Source organism: Gadus morhua, chromosome 16 (assembly GCF_902167405.1).
Source record: "Gadus morhua chromosome 16, gadMor3.0, whole genome shotgun sequence".
NCBI classification, from domain to species: domain Eukaryota; kingdom Metazoa; phylum Chordata; class Actinopteri; order Gadiformes; family Gadidae; genus Gadus; species Gadus morhua.
In genome coordinates, this window is record NC_044063.1 from 8,249,848 (window position 1) to 8,274,004 (window position 24,157).

General features: G+C 43.8%; 1 protein-coding gene across 6 annotated transcripts in view; it reads left to right on the plus strand.

Annotated features, from left to right (window-relative positions):
- Positions 1-8,452, plus strand: part of drc9 (dynein regulatory complex subunit 9) — a 12,817-nt gene extending 4,365 nt beyond the window's left edge. For all 6 annotated transcript variants that reach the window (XM_030381139.1, XM_030381138.1, XM_030381140.1 and 3 more), the window contains 4 exons: positions 399-473; positions 7,600-7,731; positions 7,944-8,045; positions 8,218-8,452. In XM_030381139.1, the coding sequence (XP_030236999.1) occupies positions 399-473; positions 7,600-7,731; positions 7,944-8,045; positions 8,218-8,319 (411 nt within the window). In that variant the 3' untranslated portion in view covers positions 8,320-8,452. The remainder of the gene's footprint in view (positions 1-398; positions 474-7,599; positions 7,732-7,943; positions 8,046-8,217) is intronic.
- Positions 8,453-24,157: the final 15,705 nt, after the last annotated feature.

Sequence of the window (24,157 nt, forward strand, 5' to 3'; positions counted from 1 at the left end):
TGACTCCCAATTAGACTGAACCTCAGTGACTCCCGAATAGACTGAACCAGAGTGACCCCCGATTAGACTGAACCAGAGTGACTGCTGATTAGACTGAACCAGAGTGACTCCCGATTAGACTGAACCTCAGTGACTCTGGCTTTGTTAAAATGGGTGGTTTCACCAGAGGATATTCTGTTTTAGGGTTATTGAGATTATTGATTATTGGTTATTGAGACATTGTTTTGTGTATGTGACGTGTGTATTGTGTAATGTGTATGGGACGTGTGTAATGTGTGTGTATTGTGTATGGGATGTGTGTGTATCGTGTATGTGGTGTGAATGTGATGTGTGTGTATTGTGTATTTGATGTGTGTATTGTGTATGTGATGTATGTATTGTGTATAATGTGTGTGTAGTTGCTCCTGATTCAGCTGGAGGAGGAGCAGAGGAATCACCAGGTGTCAATCACCTTCCTGAAGGAGCAACAGAGGGTGGGTCCTCAACACTACACCATGGCAACCATGAAACACCACTCTGTTTAGTTTAGTTTAGTTTATTAAAGATCCCCATTAGTCTACACACCATAGTGGATACTATTCTTCCTGGGGTCCAGGCAAAAGACATTACAATACAGATTAAAGTGCAACACAGAATGATCATTGTCGGTGACCAAAACACAGACTTAGTAACCAACATTTACATTACATGTAAATAATGCAAAAAACTAAAAACAAATTATTTTTGTCAGTCCAAAAATACCTTAAATAATAACCTAATCTACTCTAATTTCCTTTCTGATTATTGCTGCCTTAAGTTACCTTTTGAATTTACCTTTATTCCTTGTTAGAGTCAAATATGAGGGGAGCAGATTCCAGTATGCAATGGCTCTGTACATTACTGTTTTTTTGAGTGCATTGGTTTTGGGTAGAGGACAAGTAAAGTGACCACTTAGTGCCTGTCTGGTATTATATCCATGTCTCTCATCTACAGGCGATAGCTGTAAAGAAAAACTGACGGGTTTCTGTGAGGAGTACACATTATTTAGAAACAGAATAAGGCTGCATGCCAGTCTTTCATCCACCCTCATCCATGACAGCCTGGTGTGCATATCATCCACACTACTCCTAACAGAGCAACGAAGTGCTAGTCTTGCCGCTCTGTTCTGAGCAAGCATCAGTTTGCTAATTTCTTGTTTTGATGCACTAGACCAGATAACAGGACAGTAGTCTAAATTTGACAGAACTAGAGATTGTATGACTAGTCTAATTGATGTATTCGTAAGCAGATGAGCACTCCTTCTTATGGCATAGATACCATATATCATTCTCACCACTGTCTTTTTAATTTGAGTGGACCATGACAGTGATTTGTCAATTGTGACACCCAACAGTTTGACTTCTTTAACCTGTTCTACCGTTAAAGAGAGGCTTAATTTCTGATCTGTTCTGAGAGCATATTTAGAACCTAATGCCATACATTTAGTTTTTAAGACATTCAACTTCAGCTTATTTTCTGTGATCCATTCAGAAACCAGCTTTAACTCTTGTTGAAGCACCTCATTAACATGTTCAATGCTGTCCGACGATACATACATAGTTGTGTCTGCATAAGTCCCCATTCCTGCATTTTCCAATACATATGGCATGTCATTTACAAAAATAGAATAGAGAAGGGGGCCAAGGCAGCTTCCCTGAGGAACTCCACACTGGAGTGTCTCAATATTTGACAGAGAGCCAGTGAACTTAACACATTGTTGCCTATTCACTAAATAGCCCTTCAATAACTCAATAGCAGAATCTTTGAATCCATACGCCGATAGTTTCATGAGTAGTAGCTCATGATCTATGATGTCAAAGGCTGCGCTGAAATCCAAGAGCACCACCCCAACAACTGACTTCATGTCAATCTGTTTGAACCACTCGTCAGTAAGACATGTCAGTGCAGTGCTTGTAGAGTAGCTTGCTTTGTATGCATGCTGTAGATCTGAGTTAATGTTGTTTTCTGCAAGATACTGCTGGATCTGCTTAAATATAATTCCCTCCAAAAGTTTACTCAAGACAGGTAGGATGCTGATAGGCCTACTGTTTGGACCTGTAAATGGTTCCCAACTGTTTTTTGACAGAGGAGTAACCTTTGCAATTTTCCACAAAGCCTGCCGTAAATATTATCAACCCCACAAGGTTTGTCACACTTAATTGTTTGAAGTATCTTAACCAAATAATCAACACTGATTGGCTTGAAATCAAACTCACAATCCTTACCACACATAATATGATTTTGTATTATAGCTCTGGACAGCCCACCACTAACAGGCAGCATTTGATTTTGTAGTGTGTTTACTTTACTGAGGAAGTAATTATTGAAATAATTTGCTATGTCAGAAGGTTTGGTAATAAATTCTCCATTCAGCTCAATAAATGAAGGAGTTTTGGCCATTACTTCTACCCATAGCCTCATTAAGTACTCTCCAAAGTTTTTTACTGTCCCCATGGCACTCCTCAAATATAGAATGATAGTAATATTTTTACTTTTGTCTATTTAGTTTAGTTATTATATTTCTTAGTGAGCGGTACTCTTGCCAATCTGCTGCATTACCTGACATGATGGCAGATCTTTTCAGTAGGTCCCTTTCTCTCATCAATTTTCTCAATTCCTCATCCAGCCAAGGCGCTTTAAGTGAACGGACAGTGGATTTCTTAATCGGAGCATGTTTATCACACACTGCAGAAAATAAATTCATAAAGAAGTCAAGTGCAGCATTTACATGCATCTTCTCAAGCACAGTATCCCACTCAATATTTTCTACATCAGCAATAAAATCCTTTTCTAGAAAGGTTTTATATGTTCTTCTATGAATCACTGTAGGCCCTGCTTTAGGAACCTTTGTTTTCACAGTTAAAGCAACAATATTGTGGTCACTGAAGCCCACAGGCACCGACACAGCTTTAGAACATTTTTCAGAACAATTTGTAAAAAAGTGATCAATGCAGGTTGACGTGACCCTTCCGTCCCTATTGACATTAATTCTTGTGGGTACACCTATGACTTGAGATAGGTTGCATAATGTGGCTGCATTGCTCAACTTCTTTTTCAATGTACAATTACTGGACAACCAGTCTATATTCATATCACCAAGCATGTAAATATCATTGCCATTATCAGTTACATTCTCCAGCATCATGCATATGTTATCCAGATATTCAGCATTAGAGCATGGTGGCCTATAACAACAGCATGTCAATATAGGTTTCAGATGTGGGATATGAACTTGTAGCCATAAGGCTTCTACTCCAGCCATACCTAGATCTTTCCTTATTTTAGCTGGAATATGATTTTGAATGTAGAAAGCAGTACCTCCCCCATACCTGTCTCTGTCCAGTCTAAATATATTGTAACCTTGAATGGAAACAGCTGCATCTGTCATGCCAAATTTGTACCGGCTGCCAAATTTGTACCGGGCGCGTCATCCATACGTAATCCATTCAAAACCTGCCTGGCAACAGATGATCGCGCGTCGAAAGACGTGAAAGGTTCACGAACATTCGCGAACCTTCAAGCTCATTCATTCGCACTTGTCCGTTATCTGTATTGTGCTATTTCGTCCTTGACCTGCTTTAAACACTCAGTTTACTTGCTAAATTTGATTAAACAATTAAATACAATACAAATATAAAGTAAAAACAAGTGTTATCTAGCGATCCGTTTTCTGTATTATGTTATTTCTTCTTTGGCAACATGAGCGCAAATGTTTTTTGAAACCTGCCCGGCAACGGACAACCCTTACGTAATCAGTTGTCCGTTGCCTGGCAACGGACAACTGTTGACGTGCCTGGTACAAATTTGGCAGCCGGTACAAATTTGGCATGACACATCCTCTATGGCTTCTTCCAAATGAGTCTCTGACACAGCCATAATATGAATATCATTTTCGTGTAGAATAGTAAATAGCTCTTGGACCTTGTTCTTTAAACTACAGACATTTAAATGAGCAAACCTCAAACCTTTTTTCGGTAGTTTGATAGACATTAGAGAATTTAAATACAAGTTAAAAGACAGAAGGTCCTCATCTCTGAGTCCTACATACCACTCTTCAGGATCGGGTGGAGGACAAGTGCTGGGGCGACACAGCCCCTCGCTCCCTAGGTGGGTGGGTCACAAGGCGATCATATCTTAAGTAGGCAATGTCCCCTCTATCCCATGCCTCCTTAAGGCCCCGTTCACACGAAGCCGTTACGGTTTCGATCTATCCGGTTTCGAAGTATCTCCGTAAAGACGAAGCCAAGCGAAACCGGGTAGATCTGTAGAAACGCTGTAGTACACATTCCAGGCCCATAAGGGGCGCCTCTTCTGGTACAGAAATCCAGAAGAAATGAAATAAGAAGAAGAGGCGAGCATGCGCATAAAGGCTGCCCTTATGCGCATGCTCGCATGTGATTTCTGAGACTCCGCGGGCTTAAGAGCCATTGGCTAGGAGGTTGAGGGGTGGGGCGATGACGTCATGGTTTGCGGTTTCAGTCGGTTTCAGGCGTACACACGAATCCAAAACGAAACCGGGTAGATTTGAAACCACCTCCGAGGGTGGTTTCAGAAGTTTGCGGTTTCGGTCAGCGGATTCGCCGGCTTCGTGTGTACGGAAGGCCGAACCGTACAAGACCTTTGCGGTGTCGCCATGAAATCGGCTTCGTGTGAACGGGGCCTAAGTTTAGGCAGAAGATCTCTTCGTCTCTGCCGTACAGCCTCGGAAAAGTCCTCATTGATGTAAATCCCAGGGGCGGTCTTCTTCAGTTCCTTTCTGCTCCTCAAGATTAGCTCTCTGTCCTTACAGTTTAAGAATCTTACTACAATGCAGGGATTAAAATTAACGACGTCCCGGGGACGTAATTAATTGTCATCGGGAGGATTTTTATTCTCTCTCGGGACGACTTCGGGACGAAGAGAATTTTGCGGGCACTGACTTCATTTTTCTGTTTAAGTTTTCAACACTTTCTGTGATGTTCGCGATCGGTGGAAAAAACTTATTTAATGGAAAGGGCTTCGTTCAATTGGTTGGCGCGCCTCAGCGTTTGTGTTGTTCAGCGTGACAGCGGGTGTAAAATCCCCCGTTCTTCAGGCTTTCTTGGTTCACTGGAGAAGGCGGGGCTGCGTACGGAGTCAAAAAAAAAAGTGGGCCGGCCCACCGGGAGACTTCCCGATCTCCAACCTATGCTGCAGAGCAAATTTAAATCGCCGGCAGAACGGCCTGGGGGTCTAACACCGTCATTTATCTATATTTAATTTATCTAAATTTCATATATATAGGCTACATAGCAGCTGCATTTCACATTAATTGCAATTATTACATGGGTCTTCTCAATGCCATGGAACGCTCCGTTCGCTTGCAATGGGACCCTTACAACTTCCGGCGGTGAATTATATTTGATAAGTCACCGTTGCTAAGTATAATCATGAGTATGATTGACCGCTGTCAAGGAAAACAACCGATTTTTCGCCTCTAATGAAGTCTCACTCCGCAAGTACCGGTAACTTGTCAACCCCAGCGACTTCGGTTGCTAAGCGACGTCAACGTCTTTGGCAGACTATTTCTCTGCTGATCAACACTATGAATGCTGGTGGTATCAAATAAATTGTAAAAAGACACACCATGTGAAGTTATTGTTTCGTTTTGGCAAGTAGCCGTGTAATAAGCGGGATATGTAGAGAACATCGCCGGTCATGATTGAAAATAAGCCCCTTCAGGGCGAAGCAAGTTCGCCCTGTCGGGGCTTATTTTCCCGATAATTACCGGCGTTCTATACACTATCCCTTTTTACATTCCTGCTGCTTCGGGTTTGCCTTTGTAGGTGCATTGAGAGGATGAGCGGGCGAATCCGCTGTCAGTGCGTGTGCATGATACGCAGGTTTATCCAATCAGTGGTAGTGTACCCGCGCACCATTGGCATGTAGGCCTATGCGCGCTTGTCTCTCTGTGCGTCTGTGAACGCGAATGACAGGGAGAAAGATTGCTACGCGGGGTGTACGAACGGAACGATATTTATATTTCAAAATCGCTAAAACGTTAAAAAAAAAAAAAAGCTGAATCAATTTGTGGCGCTCGGTGTTGATTCTGTGGCGCTGCGTCACACATTGTTCTATGTACACACACACACACACACACACACACACACACTGTGGTCACGTAGATAGACCACAGTTCTGCGAGGGTGTTGCTGTCATCTGAAATAAATATATTATTTCATCAACATAATGTATTGTGTTTTATTATATTATCAGTAGGCCTAAGTAACGACTCAAAATGTAAAAAATATTTATGGGAAAAATTCGGGACGATTCGGGACGGTTCAAAATGTTTTTCGGGACGTTTCCAGGACGGTGGTGAAAAATAGTTAATTTGAACCCCTGCTACAATGGGACGCCAGTCAGTTCTGTGATCTGGCTTCCCACTGCGGTGAGCCCTTTCAATCTGCATGGCTCCTACATCCTGCTTTAGTTTTTTAGATATTAGGTTGCAGACTTTACCTTCAGATCTCTTCGTCTCTGCCGTACAGCCTCGGAAAAGTCCTCATTGATGTAAATCCCAGGGGCGGTCTTCTTCAGTTCCTTTCTGCTCCTCAAGATTAGCTCTCTGTCCACAGTTTAAGAATCTTACTACAATGGGACGCTTCCCGTCAGTTTTGTGATCTGGCTTCCCACTGCGGTGAGCCCTTTCAATCTGCATGGCTCCTACATCCTGCTTTAGTTTGTCAGATATTAGGTTGCGGACTTTACCTTCAGTATCAGCCCAGCTCTCCCGTGGTGATTCCTCAATCCCTTCAAAAATTAAATTGTTTCTTCTTGACTGATTTTCGAGATAGTCAGCCTTGTTTTCCAACGTGGTGAGACTTGGTGTATGGGACGTGTGTAATGTGTGTGTATTGTGTATGGGATGTGTGTGTATCGTGTATGTGGTGTGAATGTGATGTGTGTGTATTGTGTATTTGATGTGTGTATTGTGTATGTGATGTATGTATTGTGTATAATGTGTGTGTAGTCACCACGAGAACCATGAGACACAATTCTAACCATGAAAACCATGAGACAACTCTGCCACCATGAAAACCATAAGACACAACTCTCTCCATGACAACCATGAGACACAATCCTTGCCAGCATGACAACCATTGGAACCATGAGACATAACTCTTTCGCCATGACAACCAGGAGGACGCATCTGTGTCACTATGACAACCAGGAGACACCGCTCTGTTCCCTGGACAACCTGGGGAGACAGTTCTGTCGCCATGACAACCACGAGTGACAACTCTGTCACAAAGTCAACAGGACTTCCCTCTTGCTTGTTGTAAACACACTGTTGTCTAAAAACTCCAAATGTTTGATGTTATCCCCTCAACAATATGTTTGAAAATGTCTTCCTGGTTTCAGAGCGATGCACAGTACACAAACTCTCCAATAAGGTAACCAAGGAGCAGGTCCTAGCTGGGAACACAGGGGACAGAGCTTGTCTAGTCTGTGTTAATGTGTGTGTGTGTGTGTGTGTGTGTGTGTGTGTGTGTGTGTGTGTGTGTGTGTGTGTGTGTGTGTGTGTGTGTGTGTGTGTGTGTGTGTGTGTGTGTGTTTTAGATGCTGGGAGAGAGGCTGGAGGAGCTGATGGGGAGGTACGAGGAGGCGCTGGAGGAGAAGCAGGAGGAGCTGGGCTCCCTGAAGACCAGAAGGACCCAGAACCTGCTCCTCCTGAAGGAGCTGGCTCAGAAGGTTAGCTTCCCTCCCACCAGGACGCTGTGTATGTGTGTGTGTGTGTGTGGGTGTGGGTGTGGGTGTGGGTGTGTGTGTGTGTGTGTGTAGGTGTGGTTGTTAATATATGTGTGTGTGTATTGATGTGTGTGTTCTTGTTTGTGTGTGTGTGTGTGTGTGTGTGTGTGTGTGTGTGTGTGTGTGTGCGTGTGTGTGTTTGTGAGTGTATTCAGTATAGAGAGAGTGAGCAGGTTGTTATTCAGGATAGGGTTGAGAAGGAGAATCTTCGCAGGAGGCGGGAGTATGAGGAGCTGCAGAAACATGCTGCTACCAAGGTAACCATCCAGCACCCCATAATATAACTAATATTAATGCATCAAACTTGGCAAGCTTGGTATTGGAAAGCCTGGATGTTAGCATTACTAGCCTGTTAGCGTGTGTGTGTGTGTGGGTGTGTGTGTGTGTGTGTGTGTGTGTGTGTGTGTGTGTGTGTGTGTGTGTGCTCAGATCCAGGCGTGGTGGCGGGGCTGTGCGGTTCGCCGCGGGCCCTTGAAGCGAGGGAAGACGAAGGAGAGCAAGAAGAAGACGAAGAAGAAGAAGAAGACATGAACTTCCTCATCTTACAGTCATGGAAACCTTGGGGGGCATTCTTACTGCATTCACAGTCTCTGGATATTTCAATGATGTCAAACGCAATTAAAGGAATGTTGGAATGTTGACGACAGAGTCAACAAGAATACAATCAGACTCAGGTTATTATTCTTTTGTTTGATTAACTTCAAATGTATCTACATCTAATATATATTAATTGTAAGATCTACTGTAGAGGCTAAATGGCAAACCACATTGTGTATGTAAGACATATTTCTCTAATCAATGGATTTCTTACTTTTTTATGTTTAGTACTGCTGAGTTCTTCAAGGAAAGTGATCAAATCCAAAGGAATAGCTTTTAAGAGAGTTTATTTGGTATCTCGTATTTTCGGTATGGTAAACTGAGACTACGAAGCAAGGAGAGATTGAAGATGTATCTAAGCACGTGCGAGCGTTCTCCTAGCTGATCAATAGACCTAACCCTGTCCAAATAGCTGCCGGTGTAAGTACCATATCGGCTCGGCTTCCAGATCGGCTCGGGGTCCGTCGTCTGCTGATTACGTCACACAATAGCTATCTACAGCAATAAGGTTTTTTATGGCTTAAATTAAAGAGCCTGTAATGATCTTTCATTTTGAACATAGACCATTCCCAACCTATCTGTATAGATAGTTTGCTTCTAAAAACAAAACATCCCTCGGAATCATCTTGGCTGTTAAGATAAGCCGTCCGTGTTGCCAGATTGGGCACATTTTCAGCCTCATTTGGCTACTTTGAATCACGTTAGGCTGGAAAAACGGGACATATGCCCAATCTGGCAACACAAACCGAAACTAGACACATGGGCTGTTTCCCAAAGTGAAGGCTGCAGCCTTGCTAGGACGTGTCCTTGCTAGTCGCGTCCTATGGAGATGAGACTTGAGTGCTAGCTCGAGTGCTTCCTAGTGTTTGTAACGTCTGACTTTGGGAACGACTTGGTAGTGTGGAAGCGCTTCTGCTTTTTAAAGGCCCACTATGCAACTTCGGGAATTTCTTCGCTGTTTTCTTGGTTTTGGCACGCACATTTCTCTACACAGCGCCCCCTACAGCTTCGTAGTAGATATTTTACAACACTGTCGTAACAACTCGTTGACGACCCTTCCCCATGCACATGCAAGGTTATACATTTTTAAAATGGTGTATTTGTATTGCAATAAACATAAAACCATCTTTTTTATAGTTGACGGGGAGAATTTATATCCTAGATTATGATTGTTTTATCTTAGGTTGAACAGAACAATCAGTGTGAGAGTGTTGGCCAACATAATAATCGAAATAAACAAGAACCTGGATTCGGGGATTCAGTCTGTATCTGGGGGACGAGACAGACGAACAGCAAAACACCAATGGAAACAAAGGTGTTTATATGGCTGCAACCAAGCAAGCTAGAAACATACAGGGCTCACAACAAAACGGTCGAGAAAACAATTTTTACAGGGCTCACAACAAAATGGTTGAGCAAACACATTTGTACAGAGACTATCAACATCAAGAATACCACAAGGACATAGTTCACCCAAGGGTACTTTCAATTTCAAAAGCAACACGGCCAAGTCGGAGTCTGATTTGAAGTCTTCTTTTTCTTTCAGTTCACGCTATTCCTGAAAAGCTTGCCCAACGTTTACTCGTGTCTGGCCTCTCTGTCGGTCAGTCTCCCCTTTCTCTCTCTGTTCCTCCGACATTGGGTTTCTCTGTCTCTTTTTAGTCGGCTGATCTATGATGAATGTAACAATCCCTTAGTTACTTGTGTTTATATCGAGCCGGTTCCGTGTTTTGGGGTCTGTGCCGCAAAGCAATTCGTTACTTCGCGAGACCCGAGACTCCCGCGAGAGTGGGCGGCGGGTCGCCGGCAGAAACATATTCATTTTCTCCACCAAGATGCGCAAGGGGGAGTTGAAACAACGAACAATCGAACAAAAATGTATAATGGAACCATCGCAATGACTCCTAGCCTGTTATATTAAGGTAAATCAAGCCAAATTGCCTCGCAACTGGCTGTTTATATCTAGCCGGTGCCATGTTTGGGTGTGTCTGTGCCGTAAAGCATTTTCGAAACTACAATCTGACTACATTTTCGAGGATACTTCCGCCGCGTCACATCCGGAAGCGCTCGGCCCGAACACATCAAGTTGCATATGCGCTTTTTCACTGTAGAGGCCACATGGGAAAATGACACACCCACCAATCGACCCAGAAATGGATGCAGAACCATCAGCATAACTCTCAACCTGCATACTTAATGTAATTTTGGCTAAAAAAGTTGCATAGTGGGCCTTTAATACTGCGTGTCCGCTTGTAAACACATGTGCGCTTATGAATAAAACATGGAGGCAATCAAGCTGATCGATATTTATTTGACTTTTGTCTGTTATGAATGCGGTCATGTCTCCTTCCCATGGAGCCTCTTTGGGGAAGTCACAAAAGCTTTGTTGTGGTTGATCGAATTGTCTTTATTAAAAGGAAAATCCATTCAATTTTTATAAAACTAAGTGAAATTGTCTGAGAACTTAATTCATGCATCACATTTACAGTACGGTTGATTACTATTATGCAGGGGGAAAAGACAAAGAAAGAGATGATAAACGTGTATTTATTTGGATATATGATCTGATTCATTCATTCATATATGCCAACAATCTACCAGTGCTTTGAACACATAAGTATATCATATAAAATAGAATTATATACGTTCATTAAAAATTACAAACATTGCAAATGATCGGTTGTGCATTAATATTACAACATTGGATAGTGGCACTATCCCTTCCACCGGTAAACAAATGTTTGTGCGCCACCCTAAGGCGCACAAAGCCTCCGTTTGCTGGGCTGACCCTAAAAAAAAACGATTCAACACAAACATAAATAGGTATACATAAATAATGTAATCTTGTGAGCGAGTAAATTGACATTGGTGACAGTTGTGTTTAACACCAGCTACGTCCATGCAAAATATAGCAACGTATCATTAAGTTGCAAAAACGTTTGAAAAGTGGCACAGGTCTTTAGGCTTGATTATTTGCATTAACATGATGAATCTATAAAAAGCAATACGGCACAAAATATTTCTGAAAACTAATATAACTAATATAACCGCCCAGTGAACGCAGAGGATTGTGGGTAGTTTTGGCTCGTCTAGGATGCAGCGATGCATCCTTGAAAAATCTCGGAATTCTCAAAAACAAAGGCTTTCGAGTGTCCTCAACATTGGAACAGTGCTTGTCAGCGTTCTATGACGTAGCGTCCTTAAAAGGGCGGCCGTTGAGCATGTTTCCTTGACATTGGGAAACAGCCCTGGACCTACTCACGCTCACACATGTGCTCGCTGTTGCCTCGTGGTTGCTATGACTTCAGCAAGAGCTACAGCACAAAACAGCCAATCACAACTGTCCGACGTACAGCCAATCACAATGTACGCCCATTCAAGCGTACAGCCAATGATATTGTGTAACGTAATCAGCAGACGACGGACCCCGAGCCGATCTGGAAGCCGAGCCGATATGGTACTTACACCGGAAGAATTCTGGCTCCCTCTGATCAGTGTTCAGTGTTATCATCTGGTCCGCTGGGACCCGGAAGGAGTGGGAGGAGCCTGTGTGACGTATTACCCTCGGCTTCCTCTGTGGTGCTGCCTTCTGTGGCTAAAGTATTTATTGCAGCCTTCAGTAAGGTCCTGTTCCCCTTGTGGCTATGTATAGTATTTACGGCTTATATGTTTGGTCCTGCTTCATAAGGTCTATGTGTGGGTTGCTTTAGGTTCTTAAAATACGTAACAGTACGTATGCATTATAGTGTGCTTTAAGTTAGGGGTCTTTAAGGATGAAAAGTGTGTCTCAAACTGACTTGCACAATCAGGACACAACATACCCCCATGCACACAAACACACACACACACACACATACAGACACACACACACACACACACACACACACACACACACACACACACACACACCACACACACACACACACACACACACACACACACACAAACACAGAAACCTGTTCCCCTGACCACTCCTCATCTCAAGATGTAAACATTTGTTTAAATTTGGTTGTTCATTTGTTGGATTTGCTCATAATACCAACTGGGTCATCAAATGGATGAGTATGCAAAATTGTATTTGTGTTTTCTTTCATTTTGCATCTTACCGTGACGACATGCATGAGGTGGACTCACTTCAGGCATGCCGCTGTAGCTCAAAGGAGCGTTGGCACAATCTCACTACATTGATCAAGGCTGTAGCTGCATACCCAAGGGTCACACTGGGTCATCACAGAACACCAGGTTAAAAATACAAACTTAATATCACAACACCAACTATGAACTATGAACAACATGCTGAAACGTGAATGAGAATACTTAGCATTAAATAAACTACATGAGAACTATGAACACCCTGCTTAAACATGAATCCCACATCTCATCTGAGTGAGAGAGTGAGATATTTGACTTCAAATAATAAACTTTGAACACCCTGGTTAAGCATGAATGAGGATACTTCACTTGAAATAAGAAACTAGAAACTATGAAAACTATGAATACCCTAGTTTCATTTATTTACTATCAAAACTTTATTCGACCAGGCAAGTGCCATTGAGATGACAATATATTTTTTGGAGGGAGCCAGGGTCAAAATAGCAGCAATACAATTTCAAACAAATTAAAAAATAAAACATATAAGGCAGATACATATGCCTAACAGGCTGCTGGAGACAGGAGTAGCTAGGGAAGGATTCATGTTGAATGTGTAGATTGGTGTGTAGAATAGTATCAGTATCATTTGTGTTTTTCAAGCAGAGTTCTGGGGCTAAACCAGGGTCTATGAGACTGTGTGAATGAGCTTTAATTGTAGATGTTCTAATGCAAAAAAAAAATTCTGGTGGCCTACAGTTGTTCTACATTGTTAAACCTTAATGTCAAACCATTAAAATAAAAAATAGATACGGATTTTCCAAATCTCTCTCTCTCTCTCTCTCTCTCTCTCTCTCTCTCCTCTCTCTCTCTCCTCTCTCTCTCTCTCTCTCTCTCTCTCTCTCTCTCTCTCTCTCTCTCTCCTCTCTCTCTCTCTCTCTCTCTCCCTCCCTCCCTCCCTCCCTCCCTCCCCTGCTCTCTGTCTCTCCCTCCCCCTCTTTCTGAGACTATTAAAGATAGGAGTGATTGTGTAAGCCGCCACTCAGTTCCCGGTAAGCGGTCTTCACCAGGAGGTCAGATGGAGCTCCCCCGTCCAGAGTACCACGTCCTGGTCTTCCTCCTGTCTCTCTGTCTCTCCACCCCAGGGGATTTCAAGCAGGGGCTACGGAATGTGTTCTCTCTTCAGGACCAGGTGATGAGTTGGACCTTAGCCCAGTTTACTTGCAAGGCTACAAATGGTACGGGCCTGCACCGTTTAGCTAACGTCAGGAACACCTCCGAGGTGAAGATGTTGTCTCGTGTCTGTAACGACATACCTGATAATGATCTCAACGAGGCTAAATGCTTTGTCGGTCTCCAAAAGCTAGACGATACCTGGTACAGGACGGACGGCGAGGAGAACGTCCTGCCCTTGCAGCCCGGGAAGTCCAAGCTGGAAAGGATGGACGAGAAGGACGAGAAGGACGAATGTGCTATTGTCTATCAGGACAATCTGCACACACACAACTGCATTGATAAACTGGCCCATATTTGTGAGAAGTACTTTTTCGTGTTGGTGAAGGAGGAGAAGTCTTGGGAGGAAGCTCTGCTCCACTGCAGGGCAATGGGAGTGGACAAAGGGCTTCCGCCGGGTTCGTATGATCTCCTCAGCTTGCACACCCACGAGGATTTATCCTTCGCCCAGGAAGAGCTGGTCCACGCCGGGACGAGGGAGGTGTGGGTCGGCCTGCGCTGGCTGGCGGCCCGCTGGCTGTGGATGGACGGGGAGGAACACAGCGTCTGGAAGTGTCCCGCCGACTGGACCCACTGTGGGAGTCTGTCTAGGCAGCGTCTGGACGCCAGGAGCTGTATGGAGAAGAGGAACTTCTTCTGTCAGCGAGTGAACGCTGTTAATAATGTTTAATATTATTACATAGATGATTCCACAAAGTGAAAGTTTTTGTGCATGTAGATTTTAGGACAAGCTTAAATCTAGTAGCTCTACGACATACATTTTTACTATGAATAAATGTTATATGAAACTATTGTTTTTCCTAAAAGATTATATTCTCCATTCTTTCAATTCATTCAGAGGACACATTTCCCGCTCATTCTTTATTTAGGCACCTTCACGGTTTGGAGGGATATCAATAATGTGTTTGTTGGGGTGTGGGTGATTTTCTAAAATACAGACAATTGGTGTCTATCACTGACACGGGTCACTATTGCTTATCCTTTTTTTGCCTTTTTGTTTATGGTTGTGTTATTTTAGTCTTGTCAGTCTTTGTAAGCTGCTGTTGATGTTGAGCAATATTTAAAGAAATATATATATATATTTATATATGTAGCTACAAAATAGCAAATATTTATCTTTTTATAAATTCTCTCATTTCAGTTATCTGCTCCTGCTAAAATCCAATAAACAAAGTATAATAAGTAAAACCTATACAATCTAATGTATAGATAATATATAAAAATGGTTATGCGGCTTTTCTGGTTGTTTTGTTTATTCTAGAGAGATCTACATTATTGTGAATGTATTCATGTGATAATTTACTGAAAAAGAAAAGATAATGCTCCAAAAAGCTGAAACTTCGAATAGAAACATAACAGGTGTGTATGCCCCCTCACAGAGGAAATAAAAAAAGAAAGGTGAGATTCAACCACTGCTCGCCCCCTTTCTCCCGTCCTGTAACTGATGCTGGTGGACGGCCTCACCCACTTATCCTTTGCTTTATTTCCATGAGCTCAAGTGAAGAGATGGCTCATGTGTTGAAGTGTTAGCGTGTAGTCAATGAGACTATCTGTCTGGTTAATGTTTACGTGACGACAGAGTCGAAAAGGATACAAATCAGACTTGGTTTTTATTATATTTGTTTCATTAACTTCAAATGGAGGCAGTTTCAGGGAAAAAATAAATGTGGAGGAGCTAAAACATGTAAACAATCCAAATGTTTGTGGGCGGGGCCAACTGCCCTTGCCAAGAGCCCTGTTTCAGGTAGCGGGTTTTGAGGCAACCCCGAGTTTGTTCGCTCTGAGTTAGTGGAAACTCTGGGTTTTCAGTTTCAGGTAGCAGGTTCAGCGCAACCGAGAGTAAGGTACGGCCACACCAACCGCGTTGCTCGCGTTATGGTGCGGCCACACCAACCGCGTTACTCGCGTTGGACAACGCGAGTAACGCGCCTAACCTGACGCTTGACCAGTGTGTGGTGGTTCAACGCTTCCAACGCGTCAACGCGCCAACGCAGCTAGATGAGTCCATGTCCATGCAAGTGAACGGAGCGTTCCCTCTTCGTCATAACTATCAAACCAAACATCCTTCACATTCACTGAGCGAACATTATGAAAGTAAAATGCACATTTCTCGCTAAAAATGCTTCCATAAACGCATTTAATGGCGTAACTATGTAACTATTTCCACCCAGAATAAAGAAAAATGTCGGCAGTGGCTGCGCTGGAGTCCGAGGTAGGAAACCCAAACGCCGCCGTGTTTGGGTGATAGAGTTTAGATCGGGTTAGATTAAATAATCTCGGATATAAATAACAATAATCGGGTTAAATACTTCACATGGTGTGTCTGGTGTGTTTCCAGCATTCGTAGTGTTGATCAGCAGAGAAGCAGTCCGCCAAGACGTTGAGGTTGCTTAGCAACCAGAGACTCTGTCCATGCAAGTGAACGGAGCGTTCCCTCTTCGTCATAACTATCAAACCAAACATCCTTCACATTCACCGAGCGAACATTATGAAAGTAAAATGCACATTTCTCGCTAGAAATGTTTCCATAAACGCATTTAATGGCGTAACTATGTTACTATTTCCACCCAGAAAAAAGGAAGATGTCGGCCGTAATGCTTCTGTGCAAGCTCACTACTCTCTGCCAGTGACGTCGGGTCAAGCTCCACGCTGATTGGCTACCGCGGCTAAGCGTCACGCGTTGGAGCGTTGAAAGTTCAATTTTCTGAACTCCGGGCGTTGGTGCGTTGGGCGCGTTACTGCGTTTACGTGCGTAATTACGTGCAACTGCCGCGCCTAATGGTGCGGCCACACCAACCGCGTTACTCGCGTTGGACAACGCGAGTAACGCGCCTAACCTGACGCTTGACCAGTGTGTGGTGGTTCAACGCTTCCAACGCGTCAACGCGCCAACGCAGCTAGATGAGTCCATGTCCATGCAAGTGAACGGAGCGTTCCCTCTTCGTCATAACTATCAAACCAAACATCCTTCACATTCACTGAGCGAACATTATGAAAGTAAAATGCACATTTCTCGCTAAAAATGCTTCCATAAACGCATTTAATGGCGTAACTATGTAACTATTTCCACCCAGAATAAAGAAAAATGTCGGCAGTGGCTGCGCTGGAGTCCGAGGTAGGAAACCCAAACGCCGCCGTGTTTGGGTGATAGAGTTTAGATCGGGTTAGATTAAATAATCTCGGATATAAATAACAATAATCGGGTTAAATAACTTCACATGGTGTGTCCTGGTGTGTTTCCAACATTCGTAGTGTTGATCAGCAGAGAAGCAGTCCGCCAAGACGTTGAGGTTGCTTAGCAACCAGAGACTCTGTCCATGCAAGTGAACGGAGCGTTCCCTCTTCGTCATAACTATCAAACCAAACATCCTTCACATTCACCGAGCGAACATTATGAAAGTAAAATGCACATTTCTCGCTAGAAATGTTTCCATAAACGCATTTAATGGCGTAACTATGTCACTATTTCCACCCAGAAAAAAGGAAGATGTCGGCCGTATGCTTCTGTGCAAGCTCACTACTCTCTGCCAGTGACGTCGGGTCAAGCTCCACGCTGATTGGCTACCGCGGCTAAGCGTCACGCGTTGGAGCGTTGAAAGTTCAATTTTCTGAACTCCGGGCGTTGGTGCGATGGGCGCGTTACTGCGTTTACGTGCGTAATTACGTGCAACTGCCGCGCCTAACGCCCCCAACGCAACGCTTCAACGCTTCAACGCGTGTACCGCGCCTAAACCAATGGTTCCCTATGCAAAAATGCCGATTTTCAACGCCCCTAACGCGAGCAACGCGGTTGGTGTGGCCGTACCGTAACGCCCCCAACGCAACGCTTCAACGCTTCAACGCGTGTACCGCGCCTAAACCAATGGTTCCCTATGCAAAAATGCCGATTTTCAACGCCCCCAACGCGAGCAACGCGTTTGGTGTGGCCGTAGCATTAGGGGCGTTGAAAATCGGCATTTTTGCATAGGGAACCATTGGTTTAGGCGCGGTACACGCGTTGAAGCGTTGAAGCGTTTGCGTTGGGGGCGTTAGGCGCGGCAGTTGCACGTAATTACGCACGTAAACGCAGTAACGCGCCCATCGCACCAACGCCCGGAGTTCAGAAAATTGAACTTTCAACGCTCCAACGCGTGACGCTTAGCCGCGGTAGCCAATCAGCGTGGAGCTTGACCCGACGTCACTGGCAGAGAGTAGTGAGCTTGCACAGAAGCATACGGCCGACATCTTCCTTTTTCTGGGTGGAAATAGTAACATAGTTACGCCATTAAATGCGTTTATGGAAACATTTCTAGCGAGAAAGTGTGCATTTTACTTTCATAATGTTCGCTCGGTGAATGTGAAGGATGTTTGGTTTGATAGTTATGACGAAGAGGGAACGCTCCGTTCACTTGCATGGACAGAGTCTCTGGTTGCTAAGCAACCTCAACGTCTTGGCGGACTGCTTCTCTGCTGATCAACACTACGAATGCTGGAAACACACCAGACACACCATGTGAAGTTATTTAACCCGATTATTGTTATTTATATCCGAGATTATTTAATCTAACCCGATCTAAACTCTATCACCCAAACACGGCGGCGTTTGGGTTTCCTACCTCGGACTCCAGCGCAGCCACTGCCGACATTTTTCTTTATTCTGGGTGGAAATAGTTACATAGTTACGCCATTAAATGCGTTTATGGAAGCATTTTTAGCGAGAAATGTGCATTTTACTTTCATAATGTTCGCTCAGTGAATGTGAAGGATGTTTGGTTTGATAGTTATGACGAAGAGGGAACGCTCCGTTCACTTGCATGGACATGGACTCATCTAGCTGCGTTGGCGCGTTGACGCGTTGGAAGCGTTGAACCACCACACACTGGTCAAGCGTCAGGTTAGGCGCGTTACTCGCGTTGTCCAACGCGAGTAACGCGGTTGGTGTGGCCGCACCATACATAGTCGACGCAACGCTACGCTTACGCGTCCAAAAGGCTACGCGACGCGACGCTTCGGCCGCCATTAAGCGTCGAAGCGTAGCAAAACGCGTCCTCCAAATTTTTGATACGCGACGCGCCGATCCATGCAATACCAAGCGTTGTCGGTGGGGGCGATACTGCAAATATTGTACATTATTACTACTATAGGTTATATTTACAGAAGAACATATGAGAGGATGCGGGAACGTGATAAGAATGACTTGACGTCTCTTTTACTAATTATCTGTGCCAATTTATGCGAACCCTTCCACAGGGTCAAAGTTCTATTTTGATGCGCGATATCAGACAGCTGATGCGGGATTGTGAGCCATTTTAATGATCTTCTTGTCACCCGATATTCGTTCTATTGCTGGCCTTATTTGTTTTAGAATTAGCCTATTTGAATTAATTACGTAATGTTTTGTGTTCACGTTCTATGTGAAACATAAATGTCCATGTTCTGTGTGAAACATAACTTCAGTAGCCTCTTTGAGTGAATGAAATTTGAAAGCGTGAGTGTGTAGTGAATGAAAAATGTGTGCGTGTATGGTGGACAATTTTCTGTATTTGATAAATAAACCCCTTTTCTCTTATAATGTTGCCTACCATATATTTTCTGTGGACATTATCCGCTATAGCTTAAAGCCTTTGGCTATAGGCCTACACTTAAATAATTCATTCATCTGTCAAGGCAATAGCTCGTTGTATAAACATTTTATATGGATATGAATTAATGAGTTTGACGTAAACCAAATTAGGTAACTTGTGTAACATGATAACTAATGAATCAAAAGTCATGCTTCCAAGTGACCAATGTATATACATTTATTGTTCAGTGCGCATACCCAATTGTAGCACATTGTACTGATGGGGAAACACGCCAGCATCTGACAAAAAATAATCTGCCAGCTGCTCCCTGACAAGGGCCGGTTTTGGTGAGTCTGGAAGATATCGTATGACTCGCGAAAGGAGATCATCAAACATCCGAAAATACTGGAAATGCCTCTCCTCGTCCATGCTTCGCATTGGAAGCACCAGAGAAACAAATTCCCCATCCTGATCTCGTGTGGGATTTAAAGGGCGCACATACCACCGCCTATCTCTGCGCTGCATCACTCTTCTTCCGTAGCCACTTTGATCGGAACGTCACCTGGAACGTCCCCCCGCGAAAACACCGGTGACTCTGCTGCCACCTATGGCGTGAGTGGTGTATTGCATGTCATGCATTGCCCGCGACGTTCGCGCATGCTGTGTAGACTATGAGAGGAAGCGCGACGCTCGCGTCACTCACGTCGTTTACGCGCGTCGCTCGCGTCGACTATGTAAGGGCCCTTGCTGCGGCAACATACGCCGTGGGTCTCCTGCTCGGGAGGTGGTTAGACCTACTCTGAGTTTGTTGTCTGGCTGAAGGCAGCTATCCGACAGAAGGAAGTGTTAGAAATGGCATGTCCTTTTCTACGAGAGCCTGTGGACGTAGAGGCTGCGATCCTCAGAAGGAATCTCCGTGAGGAACGATTATTAAGACCCCGGTTGGATATACTTTATTTTCCTGATAATTTTCTTCACGAGCGCTATCGTTTTTCAGCGCAATCTATCATTTATTTCGACCACCTTCTCAGCCCCCATGTTAACTGTCAAACGCACCGGGGGCATGCTTTAAGTTTATTTTTTTATTTTTTATCGCAATTAACGCATGTGCAGAATGATCCGCCCCGTGCATCCCACCCGCTCTGTAGGCTACTACAGCCACTTCAACGTTGTGGCTTTCCCATGATCAGAGTAGCTGACTAACCACGGACCTATAACTGCTGCAAGTCAAGAAACTCATTTTAAGAATGCAAGGCAGAAAAGACCCTGGTAGGCTACTGCTTTTAACCAGATGCTGTTCTTCTCTACATGCACATGCTCAGCATCATCGTCTGCATTGTTCACTGAAGTAAAACCCTTTGAGTAAACTGTTCAACAAAATAACTTGTCCCACCACAGCCCGTGTTCTAATAAAGACAATCTACTTATTATGCGGATTTTTTGATTTCCTGAAAGCACAAAAAATAAATAAAAAATTAGAGCAGGGAACAGTATCCCAGTTTGCACCTCACCCACTTATAACTTATGTTCCAAAATTTGGATCTCCAAAGCATCCTTTTGCATATTTTGAATTGTTCCAATTGCATGGAGGTTGGTGAGGGCATCAGGTCACGGAGTGTTGTGTTCAAAGGGGTCAAATGTCGTCAGGCTGGCCCCCTTCTCCAACATAGTAATATATATTAATTGTAAGATCTTATGTAGAGGCTGAATGGCAACCCACATTGTGTATGGAAGACATATTTACTCTAATCAATGGATAACTTACTTTTTGATATGTTTATAATATACACATACACACGCACATACTTAGCCACACAGAAACCTGTTCCCCTGACCACTCCTCATCTCAATATGAAAACATTTGTTTAAATTTGGTTGTTAGTTTGCTGGATTCGCTCATAATACGAACTGGGACATCAGATTAGTGAGCATGCAAAACTGTATTTGTGTTTTGTTTTCTTTCGTTTGCATCTTACCAGGTTGACATGCATGAGTTGGACTCACTTCCTGCATGCAGCTTTAGCTCAAAAAGGTTAAAAAAACGAACTTACTATCACAACACCAACTATGAACTATGAACAACATGCTGAAACATGAATGAGAATACTTGACTTTAAATAAACTATGAGAACTATGAACACTCTAATTAAACATGAATCCCACATCTCATCTGCGTGCGAATGAATGAGGATACTTTACTTCAAATAATAAACTACAAACTATGCGAACTATGAATACCCTGGTTTCAGTTATTGACTATGATACTTTATTTGACGCGGGCAAGTTCCATTGAGATGACAATACATTTTTTAGAGGGGAGCCCTGGCCAAAACAGCAGAAAAATCCCTCTCTCCCTCTCAAGTCCATAGGTTCCTCTCTCTCTCTCTCTCTCTCTCTCTCTCTCTCTTCTCTCTCTCTCTATCTCTCTCGTCTCCTCTCTCTCTCTCTCTCTCTCTCTCTCTCTCTCTCGTCTCTCTCTCTCTCTCTCTCTCTCTCTCTCTCTCTCTCTCTCTCTCCCTCTCTCCTCCCTCCCTCCCTCTCTCTCTCTCTCTCTCTCTCTCTCTCTCTCATATCTCTCTCTCTCTCTCTCTCTCTCTCTCTCTCTCTCTCTCTCATCTCTCTCTCTCTCTCTCTCTCTCTCCCTCCCTCCCTCCCCTGCTCTCTGTCTCTCCCTCCCCCTCTTTTTGAGACTATTAAAGGCGTGAATGTGTAAGCCGCCACTCAGTTCCTCTAGTCTGGGTTGGCGGTCTTCACCAGGAGGTCAGATGGAGCTCCCCCGTCCAGAGTACCACGTCCTGGTCTTCCTCCTGTCTCTCTGTCTCTCCACTCAAGGGGATTTCAAGCAGGGGCTACGGAATGTGTTCTCTCTTCAGGACCAGGTGATGAGTTGGACTGAAGCCCAGTTTACTTGCAAGACTACAAATAGTACGGGCCTGCACCGTTTAGCTAACGTCAGGAACACCTCCGAGGTGAAGATGTTGTCTCGTGTCTGTAACGACATACCTGATAATGATCTCAACGAGGCTAAATGTTTTGTCGGTCTTCGCAAGCGAGGCAATACTTGGAACAGGACGGACGGGGAGGAGAACGTCCTACCCTTGCAGCCCATGGACAAGAATGAGAGGGACGAGAGGGACGTGAAGAAGGAGAATGACAAGGAGAAGAATGACAAAGACGACAAGGACGACAAGGCCAAGGACGACAAGGCCAAGGACGACAAGGCCAAGGACGACAAGGACGACAAGGCCAAGGACGAGAAGGACGAGAAGGACGAATGTGCTATTGTCTATCAGGACAATCTGCACATACATCCTTGCAATGATAAACTGGCCCATATTTGTGAGAAGTACTTTTTCGTGTTGGTGAAGGAGGAGAAGTCTTGGGAGGAAGCTCTGCTCCACTGCAGGGCAATGGGAGTGGACAAAGGGCTTCCGCCGGGTTCGTATGATCTCCTCAGCTTGCACACCCACGAGGATTTATCCTTCGCCCAGGAAGAGCTGGTCCACGCCGGGACGAGGGAGGTGTGGGTCGGCCTGCGCTGGCTGGCGGCCCGCTGGCTGTGGATGGACGGGGAGGAACACAGCGTCTGGAAGTGTCCCGCCGACTGGACCGACTGTGGGAGTCTGTCTAGGCAGCGTCTGGACGCCAGGAGCTGTATGGAGAAGAGGAACTTCTTCTGTCAGCGAGTGAACGCTGTTAATAATGTTTAATATCATTACATAGATGATTCCACAAGCTGACCGTTTTTGTGCATGTAGATTTTAGGACAAGCTTAAATCTAGTAGCTCTACGACATACATTTTTACTATGAATAAATGTTGTATGCCACTATTGTTTTTCCTAAAAGATTATATTCTCCATTCTTCCAATTCATTCAGAGGACACATTTCCCGCTCATTCTATATTTAGGCACCTTCACGGTTTGGAGGGATATCAATAATGTGTTTGTTGGGGTGTGGGTGATATTCTATGATACAGTCTATCGGTGTCTATCACTGACATGGTTAACTGTTGCTTGACCAATTACTTTTCTTTTTTGTCTGTTTTTCTATGGTTGTTTTATTTTAGTCTTGTCAGTCTTTGTAAGCTGTTTTTTGGTGTTGAGCAATATGTAAAGAAATATACACGTATCTATAAATGTGTCTACAAAATAGCAAATATGTTACTTTTTATTAATGCTCACAATGTGACAATTATCTGCTCCTGCAAAAACCCAATAAACAAAGTAGAAAAAACAATAATACAATCTAATGTATAGATAATAATAATAAGGAAATGCTTATGTGGCTTTCTGTTTGCTTTGTTTATTTCATTGCTTATTACATCTACATTATTTTAATCTTACATTGTGGACTATTGTCCCAAAAATATAGTGATTATTGTATTGACAATATATTGATTATTGATCGAATGAGAGTGTTCATTAGATAGTTTTCTGATAAAAACACATAATGCTCCGAAAGATGAAACGTCGAATAGAAACATGATAGGTGTGTTTCAGTAGGACATGCCCCCTCACAGAGGCGATAAAGCAATGAAAGGTAAGACTCAACCACTGCCCCGCCCACTCTCTCCCGTCCTGTCACTCATGCTGGTGGACGGCCTGACCCACATATCCTTTGCTTTATTTCCATGAAGGAAAATTAAGATATGGCTTATGTGTTGAAGTGTTAGCGTGTAGCAGGTTCTAGTTTACCTTTGTACAAATCATTTGGTCCAATTCCTCAGCCTCGAACAACAAAGATACTGTGCCCCAAACATAGTGTGGCGAGCAGCACTGGAATAACGAGACAGCCGTTTTAAACTCCTGTGCCCCTTACACCAAACCACCCAGAGGGTTGCCTTTATACAAACACAACAAACACACAAACACCACAAGTCTTATCCCACCCCCCCCCCCCCCCCCC